Here is a 25,801-nt window from a genome sequence, read left to right on the forward strand (position 1 = left end):
ATAGTTTCAAAAGAGGTAGAATAAAATGTACGACAATAAACTACTTCGTTCGTAACCGTACACGTTTACATTTTCTTACATCGCTTTCTAAGATTTCCACTTTTCGTTTTCAGGGAAACAGAACTGTGAGAAATTGCATTTGAACTTATTTTAAGTCTTTCTCTCTCTCTCTCTCTCTCTCTCTCTCAGTCTCTCTCCTTCTTACTCACTCTCTAATTCTTCTTCTTTCGGCGAAATTCGAAAAGGAATAACTTCCGGAGGAATTTGAGAAGTTTGCTTTGTCGTATAGAAAAATGTCTAAGATGAAATTTGTTCAATATTGAGAAGAAGGGAGGTGAGGGAGGGAATCGTTTGTCCATTTGAAAAGAATGGTAAAGCTTTTAGTACACACACACACACACACACACACACACACACACACACACATACACACACAATGATTTACGACGTTCGTAATATAATTATACTTTTTCAATTGTTCTTTCTTTAAAAGATAATCAAAAATTAAATAGCTTTTAAAGAAAAGAAAAAGAAAAAAAAAAGAGAGAGAGAGAGAGAGAAAAAAGTGAAAAAAGGAGTAATTCTTTATGTTTGTTTTAACACCTATGTCGAGTCAGCTAATAATTATGCGTTTTTACAAGATCGACGTTTTAAATGCCCAAGGCGTACATACTAGCGATTTTTTTTCTATAATCTAACTCGCCCAGAGTTCTCTCTCTCTCTCTCTCTCTCTATTTTTCTCATTCATGGAGACGAATAAATTCTGCTAGTCGTTATATATTCACCCCGTTGGCCCAACCCTCCGTTTTTAATTAAATGCTCATCCCGTACTTTCTCACACACTTTCTCTCTCTTCCTCTCCCTCTCTCTTTTTATTTCTTCTTTCTCCACACCTTTTTCCATCTATTTATCTCTATCTTTTTCTCTTTACACCCACGCACACACACCTTCCCACGCACGCACAGAGAGAGAGAGAGAGATAGAGAGAGAGAGAGAGAGAGAGAGAGAGAGAGAGAGAGAGAGAGAGAGAGAGAGAGAGAGTAAAATTAGTATTATCGGATAACACCGAATGATACGATAAATTATTTATTTTCTCGTTTTCTTTTTTTCTTTCTCATTTTTTTCTTTCTTCTTATTTTTCTTTTTCTTTTTTTTGTTCTTTTTTTTTCTTCTTCCTTTAACGCACCGTCTCATTTTAGAATTCAACTTTTCGTTAGTTTCGTCAATCAGATTCTCCCTAAGAATGATCCCTTCGGATTTACTAGGGATGATTTTTTTCTTTTCAAAAACTACCCGTTCAATTGGGAATACAGTCTCGAGGACGGACGATATGCTAGCTCGATCGAAGAAAAAGAGGGATATCTAACCAAACGACTTGTAATAGAGTTTCCTGATCGAGGAAAACTTTAATTTCTCTCTTGGAAGATAACGCAAACGTGTATACTTCCGACATTTCATTTCAGCTTTCACATTTAAATGGAGATGATGTAAGAGCTGCAACTCGTAGAATCTTTTCTCTCTCTCTCTCTCTCTCTCTCTCTCTGTTTTCTTCTTATTTCTCTTCCTTGCATTTCTTCATTCTACCAAGTTCTTCTTTTCTTTTTTTATTTTATGAGTCTTTCATAAATAATACTTTTTCCTTTCTTTTTTTTTTTCTTTTTCTTTGTCTTGGTTCTAATTTAAGGAACTCATTCGACAATCATCAAAGGAGATTTTATTTATTAGTTCTCGAAAAAGAAAAAAAAAAAATACAAATTAACATTGCACACGTGTATATATACATAAATCGTAAATATAAGTAATAAATAAATAAATTATATATGTTTATATATTTATATATATATATATATATAAACACATACATGAATCATATAATAATAATAATAATAATAATAATAATAATAATAATAATAATAATAATAATAATAATAATAATAATAATAATAATAATAATAGAAGAAAAAACAATTTCTTCGTAGGAAATTGGTATATTTGGCATTAAACGATTTTATTTATAGAGAAAGGTACGATGTCCATTTTGTCGTCGTGAATTAGTTCGTACGTTCGACGAACCAATCGATGACAATACGGCTTTGTTTTATTCGCATCCCCAGTTAGTTATCCTGCGTAGTTCATTATGAAGCGTGTCGTGGGAGGAGGGAGGGTTCGGGTAGATGGAGATAGAAGGAAAGGGAGGATGAGGACCTCGGGGAAGGGGGAAGAGGGGAAAGGGTGAGAGATAACGAAGCAAGCCATTCTCTCGTACGTATTACATACAACCTATAATGCTATTATTTAAACGAAAACCGCAATAACGAACCGCATCGTTTATGTCATCGATCATCCCCAATTTGGATTCGATTACGTACGATAATATCGATAATCGAATAACGAAAAGGGGGAATATGAGTGAAATAGAGGAGGATGGAGAGGGTGAAGGCAAAAAAAATATTTATATAAAAAATTATTTTCAATTCGAACGATTATTATTCGAATTTCGATAGTATCCGGTCGATTATTTCGTTTCGTTTGCTTTTACGAGAGGAAATTTTTTTTTCACTCTTTCTCTCTCCTTTTTTTTTTTTTTTTTTTACTTTTTAATCGTAGGAACAGGTATATATGTATGTATATATATATATTTGTATAGAGCGAACGAGCGAGCGACTGAGCAAGAGAGAGAGAAATATCAACGTGAATTTCATTGAATTGGAGAAAAATTTTGCACCAGCGGGAGGATATTTCTCGGAAAGAATCGCACGTGGAAGACCTTATTATTTTTATGAATCCTACAATAAATTCACTTTAAAACGTCGGACTGATGCTATTACTTCGCCGTAGTTATTCTCGTTATCGTTATTACGGTGCATCGTTGCGTCGGTGCGAACGATTATCTTCGCTTCGGGAATATTAAACGTGGAATCCATGTGGAATACTCTCTTCCTCTTTCTCTCTCTCTCTCTCTCTCTCTCTCGGACTCTCTGTCTCTATCTGTCTCTGTCTATCTTGAATGACTCTTCGTTAACGATTAACAGAAAATGTCTAGGAGGTATAATTAGTTTTAACAGGATGGATCATACCAAAGGGGGAAACTTTAACCTGGGTTAGGAGATTTAACGTTGGAACTAGGCAAACCCTCGACGACTGGCTGCTGCTGGTTGGTAACCTTAATCGAGATCACGTATAATCCGAAAGAAGATTAATGTTCTACAACGTAACTAGGCACCATCCGGTTTCAGGTTATGCCTAATATTTCCTTCTAATAAAACTTCTTAACGAGTTAAGAAGTAACCGATTTCACGAGTTTATATATATATATATATATATATATATCACGAGCGAGAGAGAAAGAAAGAGAGAGAGTGAGAGAGAGCTCTCAACAAAGATTTTATAATAAAAATAACCAATTGATTGGATTCATTCGAAGAGAATCGATCGATCAAGGAAGATTAAATGGAACAAGGAAGAAAAAAAAAAAGAAAGAAAAAAGAAGAAAATAAAGGAAAATGATCTATGTATTACTTCGAATGTATTGGGTGTTCTAGGAAAAAAGATACGAAAGAAATACTTCGAATTTTAATTTGGATCAAAATAAGTTTGTTTAAGTGGACACCCTATACATAAATATACATACATATATATATATTTAAGGAGCAGAACGAACACACATGGCATTTACGATATCTACTTCAATTTCATATATCCTTCAACGAACTCTCATCTACACTCTTCTACTCACGACAAATCGTTCGAATTTTTCAATATCCGCTTATTTTCCGAACCATTCGTAATATAAGCCCGTATATCGCACATATGTCCCTCTGTCTTTCTTTCTCTCTCTCTCTCTCTCTCTCTCTCTCTCTCTCTCTCTCTCTCTCTCTCTCTCTCTCTCCGTCTCTCTTTCTCTGTCTGTCTGCATGTATTCGCATCAACGGATACCGTAATACCCAAGAGACGAGGATAGATAACGCGCAAATTTCCGATTATGGTTCATAACTTTGGTTCTCTCTGTGTGTTATCGATCGATCGATCTATCTATCGATTTCGAATTCTATTTCCAATTCCGGATAATATGCTAGCGATCGAATTGAAATTAATTTGCACGTCACGTTTGCGCGATACGTAATCGAGCTTACCCATCAATGAGACAATGCCGATCAGAAATATATACCATATCTATTCCGATGGTTTTATAGATGCGATTACCAATTTATCGTCGATATGTATTAGATCGATCATCAAGGTCAAATTTTCTCTCTCTCTCTCTCTCTCTCTCTCTCTCTGTCTGTCTGTCTATCTGTCTGTTTTTTTTTTCTTTTCTTTTCTCTTTTCCCCTCCTTTTTTCTTTTTGTTTTAATTCTCTTCCTTGATCTTCCTCTTCCTCGTATTTTTAGTAGATATAATCAAATATGAATTTACATTCGATATGTGGGAGAGAGGGAAGAAGAGGATTATGGCAACAGGAGTAGGAGGAAGAGTGGTGAGGGGAGGCTAGGTAGATTTTAATCTCGAATCGAATTTGCATTATAGTTCGTTTCTTTCTTCTTCTTCTTCTTCTTCTTTTTTTTTTTCTTTTTAAGATTTACGTAACACACCGATCTGTAATCTCGTATATAACATCGTACTATTTTAAATTCATGATCTTTTTTTTCCTTTTTTTTCTTTTTTTTTTTATTTTTTTCAATTTGACCGACGTCGTGATTCTCGATGACTCTTCGAAAATCCTTCTTCCCGTATCGTAAACTAACAGAAGGGAAAAAGATTATGAAATAAATGATCAAGGATTAATAGTTTTTGTTATCTCTTATTGGTTTCTTATAAAGAACGAAGCAACGAAAACAATTCCAAAATGTTACGCTATTACTTAGAGTTGTTTTTTCTGTAACGTCATCGTCGAAATATCACTTTTTTTCGTTTTTTTTGTTTTTTTTTTTTTTTTTTTGTATTGGATTACATCTCATTGAGAGATTCATTACTCTTCGTTCCTTCATTTCCTTCTCTGTTTTTTGTTCAAACTACTCAACGAGCTCGCTCGAGAACTTCATACCAATCCAACTAATTACGATCATTGAAATCGTTATTTACTTAATAGAGCGAGCAAGAGAGAATAAGAGAATAAGAGAGAGAGAGAGAGAGAGACAGAGAGAGAGAGAGAGAGAGAGAGAGTAAGAGTAAGAGTAAGAGTAAGAGCGTAACTTATCATCATTTAGAAACTTACCCAAGTACAAAAACGATGGTTTATATAAAGGTTTATGATGATAAACCGTTTGTCGAGATCGACAAAAAGTTTCTCTCGAAATCGATGGTTGAATTGTCAAAGTACTTAAATGCATGCATACATGCATGCATGTATGAATGCAGAAGCGCGTGTTGGGTTAATGTTCGTTTTTCGTTAAAATTTATTTTACGTCTTTGTTGGAGAACGAAAAGGAAGGATTTTTTTTTTATTTTTTCTTCTCTCTTTTCTTTTCTTTTTCTTCCTCTTTTTTTTCTTTCTCCCTTTTTTTCTTTTTTTTTCTTCTCTCTCTCTCTCTCTCTCTCTTTCTCTCTCTCTCTCTGTTTAATCCCTCCCTCATTGTATTCCATTTCACTTTTCTCGTAATGAAGCGTGATTAATTATAATCATCTCCCTTACTAGTAGTGCATTATAATGTCTCAGGCTTGGTGTACGTATTACGTGACGTTCATGTCTACTAACCAACGTCTCTCTCTCTCCCTCTCTCTCTCTCCCTCTCACTCCCTCTCTATCTATCTATCTATCTATCTATCTCTTTCTATCTCTATCTCGGCATATATCAACTGTTGTATTACAGTTAATCGAGCTAATTGTAGTTAATTAACGACCTTTAATAACCACAAGGAAGACGACATGGTTGCATTGTACGTTTAACAAAAGCCCCTTGCTTTAGTTCTCGTAAATACTCGAAATCTATGACGACGGTGAGATTAAGAGATAGTATAACGCACAAATGACAGAGTAGTAGTACGAGTCAATGATTAAGTCACATGTCCTTTTCCTTCATAAAAATATATATATATATATAAATGAAAAAAAAAGGAAGATAAAAGAAAAACAAACAGATAGGAATACTACGAATTTATTTTTAACTCGTTGACTCTTTCTTCTTCCTTTCTTTCTTTCTTTCTTTCTTTTTTCTTTTTTCAAAAGCTTCCAAGTAGTATAGGTCGATGATTAAGTCAAGAATCTTTTTGTGCATCAAAAAAAACATATATATATATAATATGTGTATAAATAGATGAGTGGTATGAATTTATTATCTCTCTTCATTTGTTTCTTTTTTTCTCTTAAAAAGCATTTCTACTTTTCATTTACGATTCACTTATTTTTTTTTCTTTTTTCTCTTTTATTACACTTTGCGTTCTCTTATTGTTGGAACAAATTTTTTTCTTTATTAAAATGTTCCTTTTTTCTCTTCTCTCTCTTTCTCTCTCTCTCTCTCTCTCTCACTGTCTCTCTCTCTCTCTCTCTCTCTCTATCTTTCTCTTTCTTTCTCTCTCGCTTGGTCTTTCGCATCTTCTCATCCTCTCGTTTCCATCGTTCTTTCCTATAAACGTAGCTTTATCAAGCTAATCGGCCATTTCCAGTTGGCGACTCCACCGAAGGAGGCAGATCAATTTCTGCGTTCTATTCTCGTATAAACGACGATAGGCCGACGCGTATTCGCCTTCATAGCCCATCCTTGGAACGAGTAGCGATCGATAAAAGAGAACTTTTTGCAATATATTCGCACCTCGTAAATCTATATTAACTTATACGTATTTACATACATAAATACATATATACATACACACATACATACGTATATATGTTTATTTATTTATTTATTCATTTATCTTATGTATCTATATATGTATAACTTGTATGATTTTATACGAGCAAGATCATCGTCATCGTCATTCAAACGTTTCCTTATTTCCCTGAAAGAACAGATTTATGTATCACCGAATACTGTCGAAATCATGATTGGACGATAGAATTTTACTCGGTCGACTTTGTTTTTCTTTCGTTGAAACGACTCCGGCTACTTCACATTGACGTAATTTACGTGCGGTGATCCTGCGCTTTCATATCTTCTATAAATCTGAATTTAACTCGAGATAAAATGTTACGTGAAAAGGAGAAAATCTCTGTCGTTTTAATTATGTTTTGTTATTATTGTTGTTGTTGTCGTTATTATTTTTATTTTTATTATTATTATTATTATTTTATTATTGTTATTATTTCGATTATGTCTTTCGAAATTTTTTATAAAGTAAGTATTCAGTGACTTTTTTTTTTTTTTTTTTAGTATAAAGAAATTCATTAACACAAATTGTTTCGTTCAATCATCAAAACGTGAATTTAATCTCTCATTCGAGGATAAAATGGAAGATGAAAGAGAGAAAATCTGTCTTTTTTCTTTCATTATTTTCTCAATTTTCTGTTTAAGTAAAAGAGAAAGGGAAAGAAAAAAAGAAAGAAAAAGGAAAACTTATTACCGTTGTTAATTCCCACAGAAATTAATTAACAAAAATTATTTCATCCTCCGCGAACGCGAATTTAACTCCTATTCCAGTATAATATGAAAGAGAGAAAATATATATTGTCTGAATTGTTCTTTTATTATTTCGAGTATTTTAAATTTCATCTTCTTCTTCTTCTTTTTTCCTTTTCTTTTTTATTTTCTTTTCTATATGAAAAAGATATTCGTAATTTCTTTAGAAAATAATTAACAGAGAATTATTTCGACCATCTTTCATGCATGTGAATTTAATTCGTACCTCGAAGATAAACTTTATATATCTTTTAAACAATCTCTTTTGATATTTTTAATCTTTTAAATAAATTAAATACAAAAATGCAAAATAAAAAATAAAAAAGATAATAGAAAACAAAATATTAAGCAACACTGTTAATTATCTTAAAAAATTAATAAAAGGAAAGTTTGCTTCGAATCGAACAAAAAAAAAAAAAAAAAAAAAATAAAGAAAAAGAAAAAGACAAAAAATAAGAAGAAGAAGAAGAAGAAAAATTCGATACAATTTATCGAAAATAAATTTGTATATTAATTAGATATTCTATTTTTCTTTTTTTTTTTTTTTTTTTCTTTTTTAATCTTAAAGAAAGATAAAAATTAGAAAGTAGGCCGTCCGAATAAATAGCTGGTGGGATGCGGGTTCTATCGATATTTCGCGGAAGTGAAATCTCGTTTTCACGTGTATCTTCGTTTACGAAGTGTGATCTATGAGGCTGCGGGTATAACTGATGATGCTGTATATTTCATTTTGGTCGTACGTCGCGTTGATAATAAATTCGCCTAACTACCTTCCGTCGGCGGTTTCGCAGACCGCCTTGTAAACGAGAAACCTTCGTGGTAATGTGAAACTCGTTGCGCTTAACGACGTCCCTATGGATTACAAAAGTTTAGCATCTACATAGATACAAATATATATGTGAAGAAAGAGAGAGAGAGAGAGAGAGAGAGAGAGAGAGAGAGAGAGAGAGAAAGAAAGAAAAATTTTGAATTTTATATATATATATATATATATATATATATATATATATATGTATATTTATTATAATGTTATACGTGTACAATCTACATTATTTTTCTTTTATATAATATAGTATTATACAATTACGTATATTATATGTATGATATATATTTACGTATATGTAGATGTATATATATATATATATGTATGATATATATTATATTTATATATATGTATAAAAAGCAAAGAGAGAGAGAGAGAGAGAGAGAGAGAGAGAGAGAGAGAGAGAGAGAGAGAGAGAGAGAGAGGGGGGAAGAAAAAAAATAATGAAACGTTTTAATAAATTTTCGTACGCATATTTTTCGCTTGAATTAGTTTGGATACTTTGTAAACACGTTTGTTGCACGTTTGGAATGTTGCTCGTAGCAGAGTTAATGAAGCCTCGTGAAATATGAAAAATTTCAAGCGTATAGTTATTCTCTCTCTCTCTCTCTCTCTTTTATTTATTGTTCGATATATAATGTCATTATTATTAATAATTTTGTGAATTTAGCGGTTAGAAGATTTGCGCTTAATAGTTTTCATTCTTAAAGTAAAAGAAAAAAAGAAAAGAAAAGAAAAAAAAAAAAAAGAACAAAGGGAACCTGAGAAAGGAGAGAGATTTGAGTCTATTTCGAATTTAATTAAAGGACCACATGTATGAAGCACGCACATTGCGATCACATTGAGAGATTACTTACTCGTTAATAATGTACATACATACATCTGCTTATGCGCGTTTATTAAATTCACTCAAATGAGTCCCGTATATATTGTACAAAGCTCTTTAGACGATTTCATATTCCATGTAAAAACATATATATATATATGTTTATATTAAAGAGACTCTTACATTGATTAATGCAACGGAAGAAATTAACGTCGAAATAATGATGTTAATGAAAAGTTCGATTATCTATTAGGAATCCTTGGAAAAAATTCGATAAATATAGCGTGGGCCAAAAGTTTTTAGACGATTTAAAAAAAAAAAGAAAAAAAAAAAAAAAGAAAAAAGAAATCAATCCTTTCCCAACATTTTTTTAGGTTTGAGATTTGTTTTCTTTCTTTTTCCACAATCGAGTTCTAGTTTCGTTTTGCGAGTTGAAATAAAAAAAAAAAAAAAAAAAAAAAAAAAAAAAAAAAAAAAAAAAGAATCAGCTTAAAAAGTCTTTAGAAAATATTGGCGAATTGATATTCTTGTTTTGTTGTTTTCTTTTCTAAATTTATTCAGAAATTATTTTCGATTCGTTCACGAATGCATCTAATGAACAAATATTTGAAAGGCAAAAAAGAGAGTGAAAATTCGTTGGGATATCTTTTGAGCTTTTGATTTTTGTCCCAAAATCGACGTTATTTCTATCAGCAATACTGCAAATTTTTCGCCTATCGTAACTTGATCGTAGGATTATGTAATATTCGACAACCGAGGGAAACTCACGTCGTCATTCTCTCTCTCTCTCTCTCTCTCTCTCTCTCTCTCTCTCTCTCACTTTCTCGTCATGTGTACATATGTATATTCGCTAAATCTGGAATATCGCAGCGTGGACGTCCATTAGGATTAAAACGATAACGGTTCGGCGATTAAGCGACGAATTTGAGAAATTACGTGGCCGATGCGTTAGCCAGTTTCTGCTGATTGTAAGCGCATTAGAATTTCTACAATGGTAAGTCCTCCATTACGGTGTGACTAATTGGAAGTTGATTACTCGGAAATTTCTAATCTCCGTTGATTTGCAAAGATTTTTTACTTCTTTCTATTATCTCTTTTTTCTTTTTTTCTTCTCCCATTTCGATTCTTCTTTTTTTTTTTTCTCTTCGTCTCTCTTCCTTCCTTTCGTTATCACGAGTTCGTTATTTATTCCTCTCTCTCTCTCTCTCTCTCTGTTTTTTATATTTTTTTTCTTTTTCTCTTTTTTCGCAGAAATATCAGTAAATTGTTCGATAAATAAATTCAATTATTTTACACACGATTTCACATAACCGATATATAATAAATTTCTGGTTCATTGAAATTTTTGGAAATATTTATTGATTTAATGGAATTTATTTAGAGAAATCACAGGCTCACTGTTTATTATTATTATTATTATTATTTTTTTTTATTAATTTCGAATATTAGTCAAATTTTTCAATGTATAAAATATAATCATTTTCTTTTTCTTTTCTTTCCTTTATTTTTCTACACGGTTTTCGTCTTTCATTTCAATATTTGTCTCTCTCTCTCTCTCTCTCTCTCTCTCTCTACATTGGTAATTGTCTTAGTTATTATTCTCTTGTTATACTTTTTCATTTTCTTTCGTTTTTTCTTGTGTTTTTTCCTTTTCCTTTTCTTTTATTCTTTTATTCTTTGATCGATCCCACACAATAGATATTTTTATCGTATATTGTCAATTCTTTTTTCTCATCTTTCTAAAGAAAAACGAGCTAACAGAATGGTACTATACGGTACTGTAGCAACGCATTCGTTTGGAAATCGTGCCGGTGAACTTTGACAAAATGGATGCGCTCAATAAATTTTACAAAATATTCCGGAGTACTCTCGTTTCTCATTCCGCCTGTCACTTCGCTTTAATGCAAAATCGATGCATACGTTTCGAGATAATCGCATCGATTCTAAGCAATACGAACTCTCGTCATTGCAAAAAAAGGATATGTCAATACGATTTATGATCGTTTTTTTTTTCTGTTTCCTTTCTATTTGTCTTTTTTTAATCTTTAAATTTACAAGACCTCTCTCTTTGATATAATCCACTAATATATATATATATATATATATATATATAAACAATAATTATACCAGTTAATATATTCTCTATTAATAGATTCTATTTAGTATTATCTCGTCCTATGAACGAACTGTAGTGGACGGTAGGATATTAGAGGTATTATTACTCTCATAGATAATGGGAATGGCTTCAAACTTGTTTGATGCTGAAAATGTAAACTTAATGCAATCTTGCTTTGAGTAAATTGCAACGTTCCCGATCTAACTTTAATATTTATCTTATATATTTTCCATATTCTTTATTAAATCCATTGTATTAATTTTGTTATCGTGTATACGCCATTAAATGAGTAAAAGTGAAAGTATGTGGTTTTGTCGTCGATGAGAAAGAGAGGGAGAGAGAGAGAGAGAGAGAGAGAGAGAGAGAGAGAGAGAGAGAGAGAGAGAGAGAGAGAGAGAGAGAGAGAGAGAGAAGGTAAGAAAGTAAAAAGTAAAAAGAAAAAGGGAAGAGAAAAAAAATTCATAAAAATGTATTACCAACCAAATAACGTGTTAGCTTAACCTTCTGTTGGAAGAAATAAGAAACGAGGTCATAGATGAATCTAGAATCCTAAGGTAGATAAGAAATTGGTAACAGCACGTTTTTCTTTTTCTTCTTCTTTTCTCTTTTCTTTTTCTCCTGTGTTCTTTTTTTTCTTCTTTTCTTTATATTTTTTCTTTTCTGAAGTGCATAGCGTGTTGTTACTCGCGTTGTGTTGTTATACTAACGAGAAAGTTGCGCGCGCTATCTTGACAGTTTTATTTTTCTTACCCTCTTTCATTCTCATAAATGATGATGATGATGATGATGATGATGATGATGATGATGATGATCGCGTGAATTTAAAAAGAATTTTTTGAAAAACGATCTTCGCTGACACGCGCTTTATTTTTGTAATTCTTCCTATGTGAATACGTTTTTGTAAAAAAAGAGAGAAAGAGAGAGGGAGGGAGAGAGAGAGAGAGAGAGAGAGAGAGAAAGAAAATCAAGCTTCGTTTATGGTTTTCTCATCCCTTTTCCCGAAGCCGTTCAATTTCGGTCGTCCGTGCGTGAAATAAAATCGATGTGCACGATTCAAGTCGATCTTATCGATGTGTGTCCTTCTGCAATTTCGATTCCGAGCTCTTGCTAAAATAGATATCAATGCTGTATGATATCACGTAAAAAAAAAAAAAAAAAAACAAAGAAGAAAGAAAGAAAAATAAAATGAAATAAAATGAAAGAAAAAAAAAAACAAATTACAAAATGAACAACTACAACAGAGGGGTGGGGGAGGGGGAGAGAGAGACGAAGAAAGGGCTAGCATATGGTATAAAGATAATCGTAGGATTTATAAGAATATTTTTCGTTAACGTTTCTTCGAGGATAGAATAAAGTCGATTAGTTTTAATCGCTGACAGAAAGATTTAAACGTGACCGGGATATTATTAAAAACGATTGCTGTGCTTTTATTTATTTATTTATTTATTTTTTTTTTCTTTTTTTACCTTTCCACGATAAGAAATTTTTTTAGTCTTAACTCGTCGACTCCCACGTTAACTCAACTGTTCGTTTGGTTCCAACTATTACTATGTCTACTACTACTACTACTACTAGTACGTCTACTACGTCTACTACTATTACTATGTCTACTACGTTTACTAAGTCTACTAAAAGACTACTACTACTACTGTTACTTCCTTTATCTTATTTCAAAAGATCTCCTTTCCTTTTTTTTTTTTTTTTCCCCTACGAAGAGATGATATCGATCTGCTTCTATTATATCAGTGCGATCCTTTCTTTTCTTTCCATTCATTTCTTCTTTCCCCGTTCACAAATAAATTCCCCTTAGAAATGAAATCTCTTTATCACTTAGGTGATGAATCTCAAAGGCGATCACCGTCCGGGCGTTCGTCCCAAGGTACATCGAGGACAAGATTACTAAGGATGGCCTTTCACTGGGATAAACTCTCGCCCGCGGAATTTCAACAGCTCCAGGATTTGGCAGCTTGTGAGTACAAATTCAATGAATCAAAGGGAAAAAGAAAAAAAAGTAAAAAAAAAAAAAAAAAAAAAAAAAGAATAAGAATATAAAACGAATACGATTGTCGAACGCGCGCATGTTGTATCTCGATGTTTTTTTTAGATCGCTCGTATTTATCTCGTTGTGGAAAAAAGAAGAAAAAAAAAAAAATTCTCGAGAAAAATGTAAACGCGAATAAAATATCAAAAAGAAGAGAGAGGGGGGGGAGGGAAGGGAGAAAAGAACGATTTAATTTTTTTTTTTTTTTTTTTACGAGAAATAAAATTATGAGATTTTATAAACTTTATAAATTTTATCAGTATAAAAATAAAAAAAAAAAAAAAAAAATAAAAAAAGAAGCGGCGGCTACGGCGGTGATGATAGGGTAGAGGATGAATGGGATGGGAAACGTTAAACGAATTTTGATACGATTTGAACGCAATTGTTTTTTTTTTTTTTTTTTTTTTTTAACTAATACGTAACAAATAAAAAATACGGAAACGTTTTCGAAATTGTCACGTCCGTTTGGTGATGGTTTTCACACGCATGGAGATGCACGTTATAGATGCCATTAAATGCGACATGAAAATTTTCGATAACGCAACTCGGAAATATGGTATAGAGAGGATTCTGGTTGATATCAAGGGAGAAAACGAAACGAAATGAAACGAAATGGAACGGAACGAAACGAAACGAAACGAAACGAAACGAAACGAAACGAAACGAAATGCGTGTACGCATATTGCTCGAATTGGAGTACTCTCTCTCTCTCTCTCTCTCTCTCTCTCTCTCTCTCTCTCTCTCTCTCTTTTCTTTCTCTATAGCGTAGAAAATATTCGAAATGACGCCGACGGCGTTGTACTGCCGCAATGATGGCGGCTAAGCTTACACTACAAAGCCGAACGATATTACCGATACAAAAGCGTGTCGAGGTCTCAATTAAAAGTCACAACGTGTCACCTCGTTGGTTATCGGATTATGGTAATTCCAACGATATTGTCTGTGAAAGCTGGGAATTCGTTTGCTGCGTCGGCTGACGACAAAGCTTTGTTTCTAGATATATATATATTCTGTACGCACACACACAAAAGAATACATATATATGTATAAATTATTTTACTATACATTTACTATATCTAATATTTATTTTATTATATATTATTTTATTATACAATTATCTATGTGATATTTATTTTTATTTATATTATTATATATATTATTCAGTTTCTCTCTCTCTCTCTCTCTCTCTCTCTCTCTTTCTCTCTCTACATGTTATTTTATATTACTTCATTACATTTTCACTCTAATTATTATGTATATATTGTAAATTAAAAAAAGAAGAAAAAATGAAAAAACAAATGAAAAAAGCTTTAATCTCGATGTTAACGAAAACAAATCGATTTTGATTAGACTCGTATTATATGCCATAATGGAACTTCTTTTTTTTCGCGGTTAACTCTCAACCCTACAAGCTCACTTTCATCTTACGCGACATCTTTATTCTGATTAATTTTAGAAAATAATGTATTACCGGTATATTTACACCATACTACGTTCGCTTGAAATATTCTCGAATCAATTTCGTTCGACAACGACAAAAGCCATGAATTGGAAAATACAAGTCACGATTTAGAATTCACGGTATTCTAATTCACGATATATAACTTCGGCCAACGCGTTTCGATCGTGTTTATTCTTCCGTAGTGATAGACGATTTGAAACGGTGCGAAAAAATTCACGTTTATTTATTTCTCCTTTTTGTTCTTTCACTCTCTCTCTCTCTCTCTGTGTCGTTTTTAATTATAGGTTCATTCAATATTCTTTTATAGATTTTCAGATAGAAAATATAGAGGATAAAAATTTATTTGTTTTCTTTTTTCTTATTATTTTTTTTTTTTTTTCCTTTTGTGTCCTCTTTTTTCTTTCTCATCGTAGAACGAAATCATTCGCTCGAGAAGGACACCAATATCTCCGTTTTATTTATTTTATCAAATTGTGCATACTTTTATTCATGTTGTACTATACTAAACTATATACATGTACGTATATATATGTTTGTGTGTGTGTGTAGTTTCTTTATTGAAAATAATCGTGAAAAAAGGAAATAAAAAATGAAAGGAGAAAAAAAAGAAAAGAAAGGAGAGAAAAAGGAAAACTAAAATGTCGGAACGTGCAATCATTTTCTATTCCTTTTTTTTCTTTTTTCTTCTCTCTCTCTCTCTCTCTCTATTTTCTAACAATATCTCTCCATCTTCTCCTTCTTATTTTATCCTCCTTTGATTTCCTCTCATAATATGATAGATGGACTTTTCTCATATCTCCTAATAAAGATTCCGTTTCTGCTATGTTATGGAACATAACGCCGAATTTCCGGCTTTAAGGAGACAACATTAATCGTTAGGTTGTCTCTTCCGATGAGAGACGATCCATCGTCCAATGGCCGTCGTCAATCGATCCAAAAATAGTACTATGCTTCAAAATATCTTACAGTGTTAAGTGCATTATGACGTCGATCGGCAGTGTAGGCCAATGGTCTCCTATTATTAGCCAATTTATCGTGCTCGATGTTTTTCGATCAAAACTCTCCTGATCCCAGATATACGTTTCATCGATTTAATATCTTTTCCTTTTTCGTTTCATCTATCATTCGTCTAGATTAATGAATAAAGAGAGAGAGAGAGAGAGAGAGAAAGAAAGAGAGAGAGAAATAACAACCAATTCCCCGTGTTCTAATTTACCGATGTAATACACTAAGATTATATATGTGTATGTATATATATTTATGTATATATGTATGTATGTATGTACGTATATATTTCATTTTTCTTTTTTTATTTCAGATTCAACAAGAAAGCTACAAGATGTTCTTACAGAATTTTGTGGCAGCAACACGACCGCAAGCGGTGTACCAAAATATCATCCCGATGGGGTATGTTTATTCATAAAGTAAAAAATATTAATGGAAACAAATTTTTTTATTCGAAAGGGAAAAAAAAAGAAAAAAAAAAAAAAAGAAAAAGAAACAAAATAAGAGACATAAGACATAGTTTTAAAACATTTACTAATTTTATATGAAGGAAGAGAGATACGATTCGTTCTTAGGGAAAAAGAAAACAAAAAAAAAAAAAGAAAAAAAAGAAAAAGAAGAAAAAGACACGTACAAGTTTTATCATTCATCGATAAGTCGTTGAGAAGTAAATTTAATTTCCTTTTTTTTTTTTTTTTTTTTTTTTTTTTAATAAAATATATCATCTTAAAAGATTTACTGATTAGGTTTATCGGAAAAGAGTATGAGTCATATTGATACATATACGTATGTCTATATAAAAAGATATTTAATTTAATCCTTAATACAATCGCATATAGCAGATAATGATTTTTTTTCTTTTTCTTTTTCTTTTTTTTTCTTTTTTTTTTTTTTTTTTTTTTTTTTTTTTTCATTTTTCCCTCGACAAGGACGAATTTACCGTTGTATTATTAACGATCATAAAGTGAACGTAAAAACTGAACGTTACTCGTGTTACTTTTCGCTCGAATGACGATACATTATATCTGAATTTAAACACCTTCGTTCTAAACATATCCACGAGATAGCTTATCTCTTTTCGAATGAAGGAAAGATATTAAAAAGAAAAAAAAAAAAAAAAGAAAAAAAAAAGAAAAAAAAAATAAAAGAAAAAAAAAATAAAAAAGAAAAAGAAAAAAGGAAATAAATAAAATAAAATAAAGTAAAAAAAAAAAAAATGAAGGAAGGAAGAAGAAACAGAAGAAAAATTGCACGATACTGATAATCCTATATTTTTTTTTACTGTCGAGTGATCTATTTTTTTCTTTTTTTTTTTTGTGAACACCGAATATTTTTCGTATTTTCATTAAATCACTGAATAACAACATAATATATTATACGTATATGTATATCATATATAATATATACATACGTTTATATATATATATATATATATATATATATATATATATATATATATATATGTCAATGATACCACATGGAATTAAAGATTACCGTCCGACGTTTATCAATTCGCGCTTTGCTACGTCGGCAGGGAGCAATTAGAAAGCAATTAAATTACAGCTTGTCCATTTCCGTTCGCTTAAATTGCGGCTTGAGTTAGAAGAGTGTGCTAAAGGTTGTAGGTGGAGAAGTGGGAGGTAGGGTGTGAGGAAGGAGATGAAGGAGTGCGGAGAGGTGAAACGGGCAAACGATTGGAAAAGTTCATTAGAGTGGAAACGACGTCGCAATGAACCACGATCAATTCTATATAAAAGCCATTGTAAATAATGTAGATATGTAGAGTATGTATGTACTTTATATACTATATATATATATATGTATCTATATAATTATGTATGAACGTTATGAATGAGGATTGTAAAACGTCAGAAAGGAATTTTCAAGGAAAAATGAAAGCCAAGATCAGTTTGAAAGTAGAAATGTTAATATCATTTCTACGTAGATGAAACTAGTTTCATATCTTGCTTTCTCTCTCTCTCTCTCTCTCTCTCTCTCCCCCTGTCTCTCCCTATTTGTCTGTTTGTCTGTTTGTTTGTATGTCTGTTTGTCTGTTTGTCTGTTCTTTTTCTTTATCTTTCTTTTTCAAATACTTGTTATATTCTTGTTATGTGCATGTTATTTCTGATTTTTTTTTTTTTTTTTTTTTTTTTTTTTTTTTTTTTTTTTTTGAATCACTTTAGATATAGATTTCGGTCGAGAACATTTTTCTTTTTGAATATCAATGTGCTATATTTAAGAGGGAGAGAGAGAGAGAGAGAGAGAGAGAGAGAGAGAGAGAGAATTTTTTTTTTTGTTACTAGCAATAACTCGACTCTATTTATATCGTAGAATGATTTATGTATCGTACTAATATAGTACAGTAGTATCTAATATACATAGAAAACATACGTTTCACTTGGCACGCGTCTCACGGTTTAACCATTAAACGAATCCATTGAACTATTTCACGGATAATGACTTTTCTTCGTCGCCGTAAACATGCATCTATCATATTTATTCCTCTTTTGCTATAACTTATTCGAGTAGAAAAGTAGTCTTTCTTTCTTTGGTTTTTTTTTTCTTTTCTTTTTTCTTTCTCTCTCTCTCTCCCTCTCTCTCTCTCTCTTCAATATATTCAATACATTCGAATGTGTTCTATATTTTTATCTCTGTGAATACATAGAAGAAATAGAGAGAGAAAGAGAGAGAGAGAGAGAGAGAGAGAGAGAAAGGAATTATACACGCACACACATATATGTATAGAATATTTCTTATATTTTTGTTAATAAAATAAATTAGAATTAATATGGAGTAAAGCGTAACTTGAAAATTTACATTTACATATATACGAATTATATCGTTGTTATTATGGAATATATATTATCAAAAATATGTTATGTGAAACTTGTTGTAATACATATTTAAAAAAAAAGAAAAAAAAAAAAAGAAAAAAGACAGAAAAACAGGGGGGAAAAAAAAGAAAAAAGAAAGATATTCCTGTATATAGAGAAACATATTGTACGCTCTGTGCTCAAAGCAAAAGGCGATCGATCGTATCCTTTGCTTCTCCTTCCTTCCTTCCTTCCTTCCTTCCTTTTCATCCCTCCTACTTTCCTCACCCTCTTATCCTCTCTCTCTCTCTCTCTCTCTTTTTCTTTCCTTCACTCCCACATAACTAGCAAGACAGTCGGGTCGGACCGTTAACAGATTGCATTGTTCTCAGTTACGATGTCTGGAGATCCTGGTAATGCTCCAGCGTCCACGGCAGCTGGGTTTATCCTTAGATCAGGAATATACTATATCCTTACTACTATACTCCAGTGAACTTCAGTTTTACTAAGATAGTTCTATAGCACTTATTTATTCATTTATTTATTTTTCGTTCGTAAAAGTTTCAAAAAAAAAAAAAAAAAAACGATATTGTATTTCCCATTGTCGCCTTTGATTCATTTCAATTAGCGAGAAATCTTAAATATATCTTTTTCTTTTTTTTTCTCTCTTCCTTTTTTTTTTCTTTTTTCCTCAAAATTTTCCTGACTCAATATCATTAAAAGACATGTTTCGTTCCTGTCAATGAGAATAAATTAATAAGAAAATAATCGACATTATGTATTATATTTTAATGATGAATCAGTTGATTCGATAGTATCGATCTTTTATATATATATATATATATATATATATATATATATATATATATATATATATATTTCTTTTTTCTCTTTTTATTCATTTTCTATATATACTCATATAATTATAACGCAATGTAGCGTTCTAGTTAACACAGATATTTTTTTGTTGTACTCTTTATATTCTCTCTCTCTCTCTCTCTCTCTGTCTCTCTCTCTCTCTCTAACTCACTCACTTTGTCTGTCTATTTTGATGAAAAACGATGGTAAATGTAGGCGTAAATCGATATTCCGATCGATCTCACAGAGAATGAGTGAGTGAGTGAGTGGGCCCACAGTATACACGTTAGGTACGTTTCTCCGTGGTCTCCGGAGGGGCATAAAGATTTACTTGCAAAGCTTCTACGTAGCTTTTCTCGATGGATTTCGTTGAATAAGCGAGGATAAGAGATAGAGAGACCGATGCACCCCCGACGAGAGAGCAAATAAACGTTTCTCTCTATCTCCATCTCTATCTTTATCTCTATTTCTATCTATCTTTCTCTCTCTCTCTCTCTCTCTCTCTCTCTTTCTGTCTTTCTGTTTCTTTCTTTCTTTCTTTCTTTCTTTCTTTCATAGAATTTGCTGTCGTAGAGTATCGCGAGAAGTATATCCAAGAGAAAATATATCTACTTTACTTTAGATGTAACTGATTCGTACCGAACGCGATTCTGCCATCTGGGAATACCGTGACTGACTTTACCGAACAAATAGTCACGTGAAAGCCATAAATCGCTTTCACGAGTAAGGTATATCTACTCTCTAACTTCATCTTGTTTCGATCTTTAAAACCTAAGTTTCGTAAAATATATTTTTTCTCGAGAAAATATTATATCTTTTATCATTGTAACATTTTTACGTTGGATGTAGTCGTGGTTTTTTTCTTTTTTTTTTTTTTTTTTTTTTTTTATATACGATATAATGACGTTTATTCGATATACAATATATAGTTATCATTGAATTTGTGGATGACGTTTAAAGCGATACGATTTTTTTCCCTCCTTTTTTTTCTTTCTTTCTTTTTTTTTTTTTTTTTTTTTTTTTTTTTCTTAAAATATCAACGACGAGACGATCTCTTGATTTCTTCTCAACGGGTGATTTCAAACTTCCTGATGTATCAAATCCAATTCGATTTTATAAAAAGAGAAAAAGAAATAAATAGATGGTTGGATGGATGGATAGATAGATAGATAGATAGATAGATAGATAGATAAATATAGAGAGTCAATGAACGCGTTAAATTAAAGTCAATAAATAAAATATCTATACCCGTTATCTATATATATTGCATCGATCTTGAAAAGATCCATCTCGTAACGATTAAAATTCGATAATCGGGGGATAAACGTACATACCGATATTTATACATTAAAATCCATTAATTGAATTGAATTACATTTCTATTCTATAAATGATCAATCGATGAGATTTATAAATCATTAATAAATCTTTCTTTCATCATTCAACACGAAGACGAAAAATATCACTCGTGAAAAAAAAAAAAATCTCTCATTCGATTAATTTAATTCCTCGAAAGTATGAGAAAAAATGAAAAAGAAAACAAAAAATAAATAAATAAATAAAAAGAAATAGATGTACTCGCAAACTTTCACTGCACGCGTAATCGTTACACGTCGAGCTTATGAATAATTGAAAAGAATTTTCCTATTAATTTTCGATACGAAAAACGGTATGTGTTTTATTCGTGAAAAAAGGAATAAAATAAAATAAAATAAAATAAAATAAAATAAAATAATATAAAATAAAATAAAATAAAATAAAATAAAATAATATAATATAATGTTGCTTTTTTACTTCGCCCCGCAATAAATTTTCTTTTCTCGCTCGGTTTTCTACCCTTTAATTTGCCCTCTCTATTCTTTTTCGCTCAGTTTCCTCTTTCTCTCTATTCATCTATATCTTCATTCTTTTACTTTCAGTTTCCTCTTTCTTTCTCTATTTCTCTCTCTCTCTCTCTCTCTCTCTCTCACTGTCTGTCTCTTTCTCAATGTGCCAATTAAATGTCACCAAACACGTCCCAAGATAATTGCATTAGCGTTACGAAGAGGCGTATCATATCGTTAATTAAAGTACGTGATTCGTCGAAGCAATGGCGTTTTCGATTAATGAATCTTCGCTCTTAGAAATAATATAAACGATTCGTATCTTAACGTTTAAATATTATTCGTCAATTTTAAACATTCGTTGATATTTGAAATTCGAAGAAAAAAGAATTGACAATTGGCAAATACGTTGTTATCGAACGGGATTTATACGTTAGTATAATAACATCGATTTAATTAAAAGTCAGAACGATTTGAGAACGAATTTGATGAGAGAAAAACCATTCTTAGTTTTTTTTTTTCTTCCTTTTCTTCCTCATCGTCTTCATTTTCTTTTTTTCTTTCTTTCTTTCTTTTTTTTTTGTTCTATTGACAATCGAAAGCTCTCTTTCTTTCTCTTTCTCTCTCTCTCTCTCTCTCTCTCTCTCTCTCTCTCTTTTTCTCTCTCTTCTTTTATCAAGAGCGACTTCAAAGGAATTGGAACGTCGATTAGAATATTCCATTCGAGACGGATCTTCCATTTATTGTTTTTCTTTTTTTTTTTCCTTCTCTACTACTATATTCATTTAATCCATGAAATATCTACCAATGACAAATATCGATCCTACTCGATCATGGTAGGACATAAAAATTTTGCGAATATATTTTATGTACTTACATATAATGTACCTATACTTTTTATATATCTATTTTGTGTGTGTGTATATATATATAGTTGATTTTCTTTTTATTTTATCTTTTTTTTTTTTAGAGGAATTTTACGTTTTACAGAGTTATCTTTTGCATGAGTTTTACGAGTTCTACATAGCGAGTTACACATACATAGATCTAGTTTCCCAGCTTCGGGCTTTATTTCCACAAAGAAACTGCTAGTCCCCTTTTTACCTATTTCTTTCGTTCTTTCCTTTCTGTATAAAAGTGCGAAGTAAACAAGAAAAACTTGAGAAAATCGTGAGTTCTGCAAAAAGGAAAAGATGAAGAGAGAAAGAGACAAAAGAGAAAGAAAAAAAGAATTGAAGTAATGTGAAAGAAAAATTAAACGAAATAAATGGATACAGAAAAATACACTGTGAAAGAGTGAAAATTAGATGAAATAGAAAAGTTTAATTTTCTTATTATTTTCATTTGGGTAATAAGCATTTGGTATAAAAGCCAAAATGAAAGAGATATTTAGGAATTAAAAAAAAAAAAGTTTCATTTCTCATTATAAAACTGATTTCATCGTATACTTTATTATTAAAGAATTAGAGAAAAAGAAAAAGGAGAAAATAGTCAAGAAAAAGAGACAGAGAAAGAAAGAGAGATAGATAGATAGATAGATAAGTAGATAGATCTGTTATAGCAAAATGATTCTGCGTTTGATTGCGTATGTAGCTAACGATAAGAACAGAAGAGGATCTATGGATAAATAGGTGGAGCGAACGTGATAAAGGAAAAAAGAGCGAGCTTAGTTTTGTATATCAAACTACTCTACGAAGTTATATATATATATATATATATATATAATACTTGGAGAGTATTCATAAAAAACATAGGACTCTTTTCATTTATGGGATGGTTGACATCGTTCAAGGACAAGGAATTAGATAAACATTTGATTTCTCTTTCATTTGCCATTTTTAACCTTTCTCAAGTAGATTATGTATTGTTTTCTCTTAATGATCAGTATATTTTTCTCAATGAAATAGAATTTTTACCGAAAGAAGAAATCGTTTTAATTTCATATAACTTATATATTGCATTTACTCATTCTATCTCTTTCTTTTTTTCTTTCTTGTAAAATAAATGTGATTGTTATTTCCACCTCTCTCTCTCTCTCTCTCTCTCTCTCTCCTCTCTTTTTCTTTCTTTCTCTCTCTTTCTCGTGTCATCCATTCATTTTATACCTACTTTCTTTCTTATACAAAACCACTTACACACATATCTCAAAGATAGTTATTGCCGAGATATATATATATATTTTTTTTTTACAAGATTTATTTTCAAAAGCAGCAAGAAAGATGATCCATCCATCCATATCGCTCCTCTGTTTCTCATGTTTTCATTGCTTCTATTGCTGGTATTGCTTTTTTACCACCACCACGACCATCCCCTACCAGTAATTTTTCGAACGAGGTCTCTATCTTTTTTTTCATCCCATTGGAAATTCTTTTTTTTTTTTTTCTAACGAATTCCTTTTCTACGTTCTTTCCTTTCAAAGGGAATAGCTCGCTCGAATTCTTTCGACAGAAAGCAAAAATCCCGAATTTGTTACGTCTACGATAGGTATCATCTACTATTCTCTCGACTGTGTCAAAAGCTACGAAGAAATGGCAAGATTTTTATTAAGGAATTCTTTCTTCCTTGTCTCTCACTCTCTCTCTCTCTCTCTCTATCTCTCTCTCTCTCTCTCTCTCTCTCTCTCTCTCTCTTTCTCTTTCTTTCTTTTATTTTTATTTTTCTTTCTTCTTTTATATATCACTTTTTCTTTATTATTACTTTTCTTTTCGAAGATTTACGACAAAAAAGATATTTTATATATATATATATATATATATATATATATATATATATATGTATATACATAATGTACCATTTTGTTATTATATATACATATTCAAAGTATATTAATGTCAGAAGAAAGGAATCTTGATTGTAAACTATCAGGAAATGGTTAACTATACTCCTACTTTCTAATTAGCCTTCCAAACAGAGTGTAACAAAGGGAATAACGAAAACGCGGGGTTGCGAAGGATGAAGGATGAAGGACGAAGGACGAAGGACGAGTAAAGTACGGAAGAAGGAAGGGTGAAAAAACGGGTCTTTGCGGAGCCGCAAGGGTGCGGTTGCTTAGTTACGTGACGTCATCTCTGACGTACTCGAATGGAAGCGTGTATGCTGGGGCTTGGGTGTGATGAAGAAGAGATAGAGAAAGAGAGAGAGAGAGAGAGAGGTGAGGGGGTGGGAGGATGCGGAGCGAGGTCACCGCGTCATCGTATGTGGAAAACGCCCTCTTGAGAGGACCTACGAATGGGGCGGGGAAGGGATCACGAAAAAAAAAGATAAATGACAGAAAGAGAGATAGAGATAGAGATAGAGAGAAAGAGAAAGAGAAAATTCGGTAAATTCAACAAATATTTGAGCGAAATTGTTAATACATTTTTATAGATAAAATTTTTTTAATAAAACGAAATATTATTTTATTATTTTATCGTCTTTCTTAATAGATAAAATTGTTTATATTGAAAAAAATAATTTATATATTTTTTATGTATATTTATTATATTTCATTTTTTATTAGAATACATATAGATATAGTACGTGGATAGGGTTTTATTTAAAAGAAAGAAGGGTAAAAAAAAAAAAAAAAGAAAAAAAGTGAGACAAGCAAATGAATATAAATATAAATATAAATATAAAAATATCATATTTTTTTTGTCTCTCGAAAAAAATCATATTTTTACTGTCGGGATTTTAACTTATATTTATTAATTATTTATTCTCTTTATTATTATTATCATTATTATTATTATTATATTTTGATATGCGTATATATGTATGTATGTGTACTTTATTGAGAGAGAAGAAGAAAATCCTTTTTTTTTTTTTTTTTTTTTTCACTTCGTAAGAAATAATTTCTATGGATAAGAATAATTATTTCCATGATAATATATTTTTCTCTTTTGATTTCAACTTAATTGGTATTTCGAATAGAAAAAAGAAAAGAAAAAAAAAAAAAAAGAAAAGAAATAAAGAAGAAGAAGAAGAAGAAGGAGAATGTCTTTAGAAGATGATTAAACTGGATGATCATTATTTTTATCTTGTCTTTGATGTTATCACGATTGAATGACGTTAAAAGTTTAGAAGGACGGACATCTCGAAGATGTTACTTTGATCTACTATACTAGTGTCCGAATTGCATACTTATCACGTACATGCATAATAATAAGGGTTAACAGAGGTAGACTATGCATTATAACGTGATTATCCAAGTATAAACATACATACACACACACATACATATATATATATATATATATATATATATATATATATATATATATATATATAATATAGTCCGTATATGATATCTTTCTTATGTATATATTTATATTTATATATTCTATGATTAATAATAATCTCTATATATTATCAACATTTTCTCTCTCTCTCTTTCTCTATATCTCTCTTTCTCGCTCTAAGTTTCTTTCAATTAAAAAAACTTTCAATCAAATTATATAAATTCGTTTCTTCTCGGAATCTTTTAAGAAGAAATAAAATAT

General features: G+C 31.0%; 1 protein-coding gene across 2 annotated transcripts in view; it reads left to right on the forward strand.

Annotated features, from left to right (window-relative positions):
* Positions 1–25,801, forward strand: part of LOC124424371 (diacylglycerol kinase 1) — an 82,512-nt gene that overhangs the window by 24,950 nt on the left and 31,761 nt on the right. For both annotated transcript variants that reach the window (XM_046963331.1, XM_046963321.1), the window contains exons 2-3: positions 13,153–13,287; positions 16,140–16,228. In XM_046963331.1, the coding sequence (XP_046819287.1) occupies positions 13,224–13,287; positions 16,140–16,228 (153 nt within the window). In that variant the 5' untranslated portion in view covers positions 13,153–13,223. The remainder of the gene's footprint in view (positions 1–13,152; positions 13,288–16,139; positions 16,229–25,801) is intronic.

This window comes from Vespa crabro, chromosome 1 (genome assembly GCF_910589235.1).
Source record: "Vespa crabro chromosome 1, iyVesCrab1.2, whole genome shotgun sequence".
Taxonomy (NCBI): Eukaryota; Metazoa; Arthropoda; class Insecta; order Hymenoptera; family Vespidae; genus Vespa; species Vespa crabro.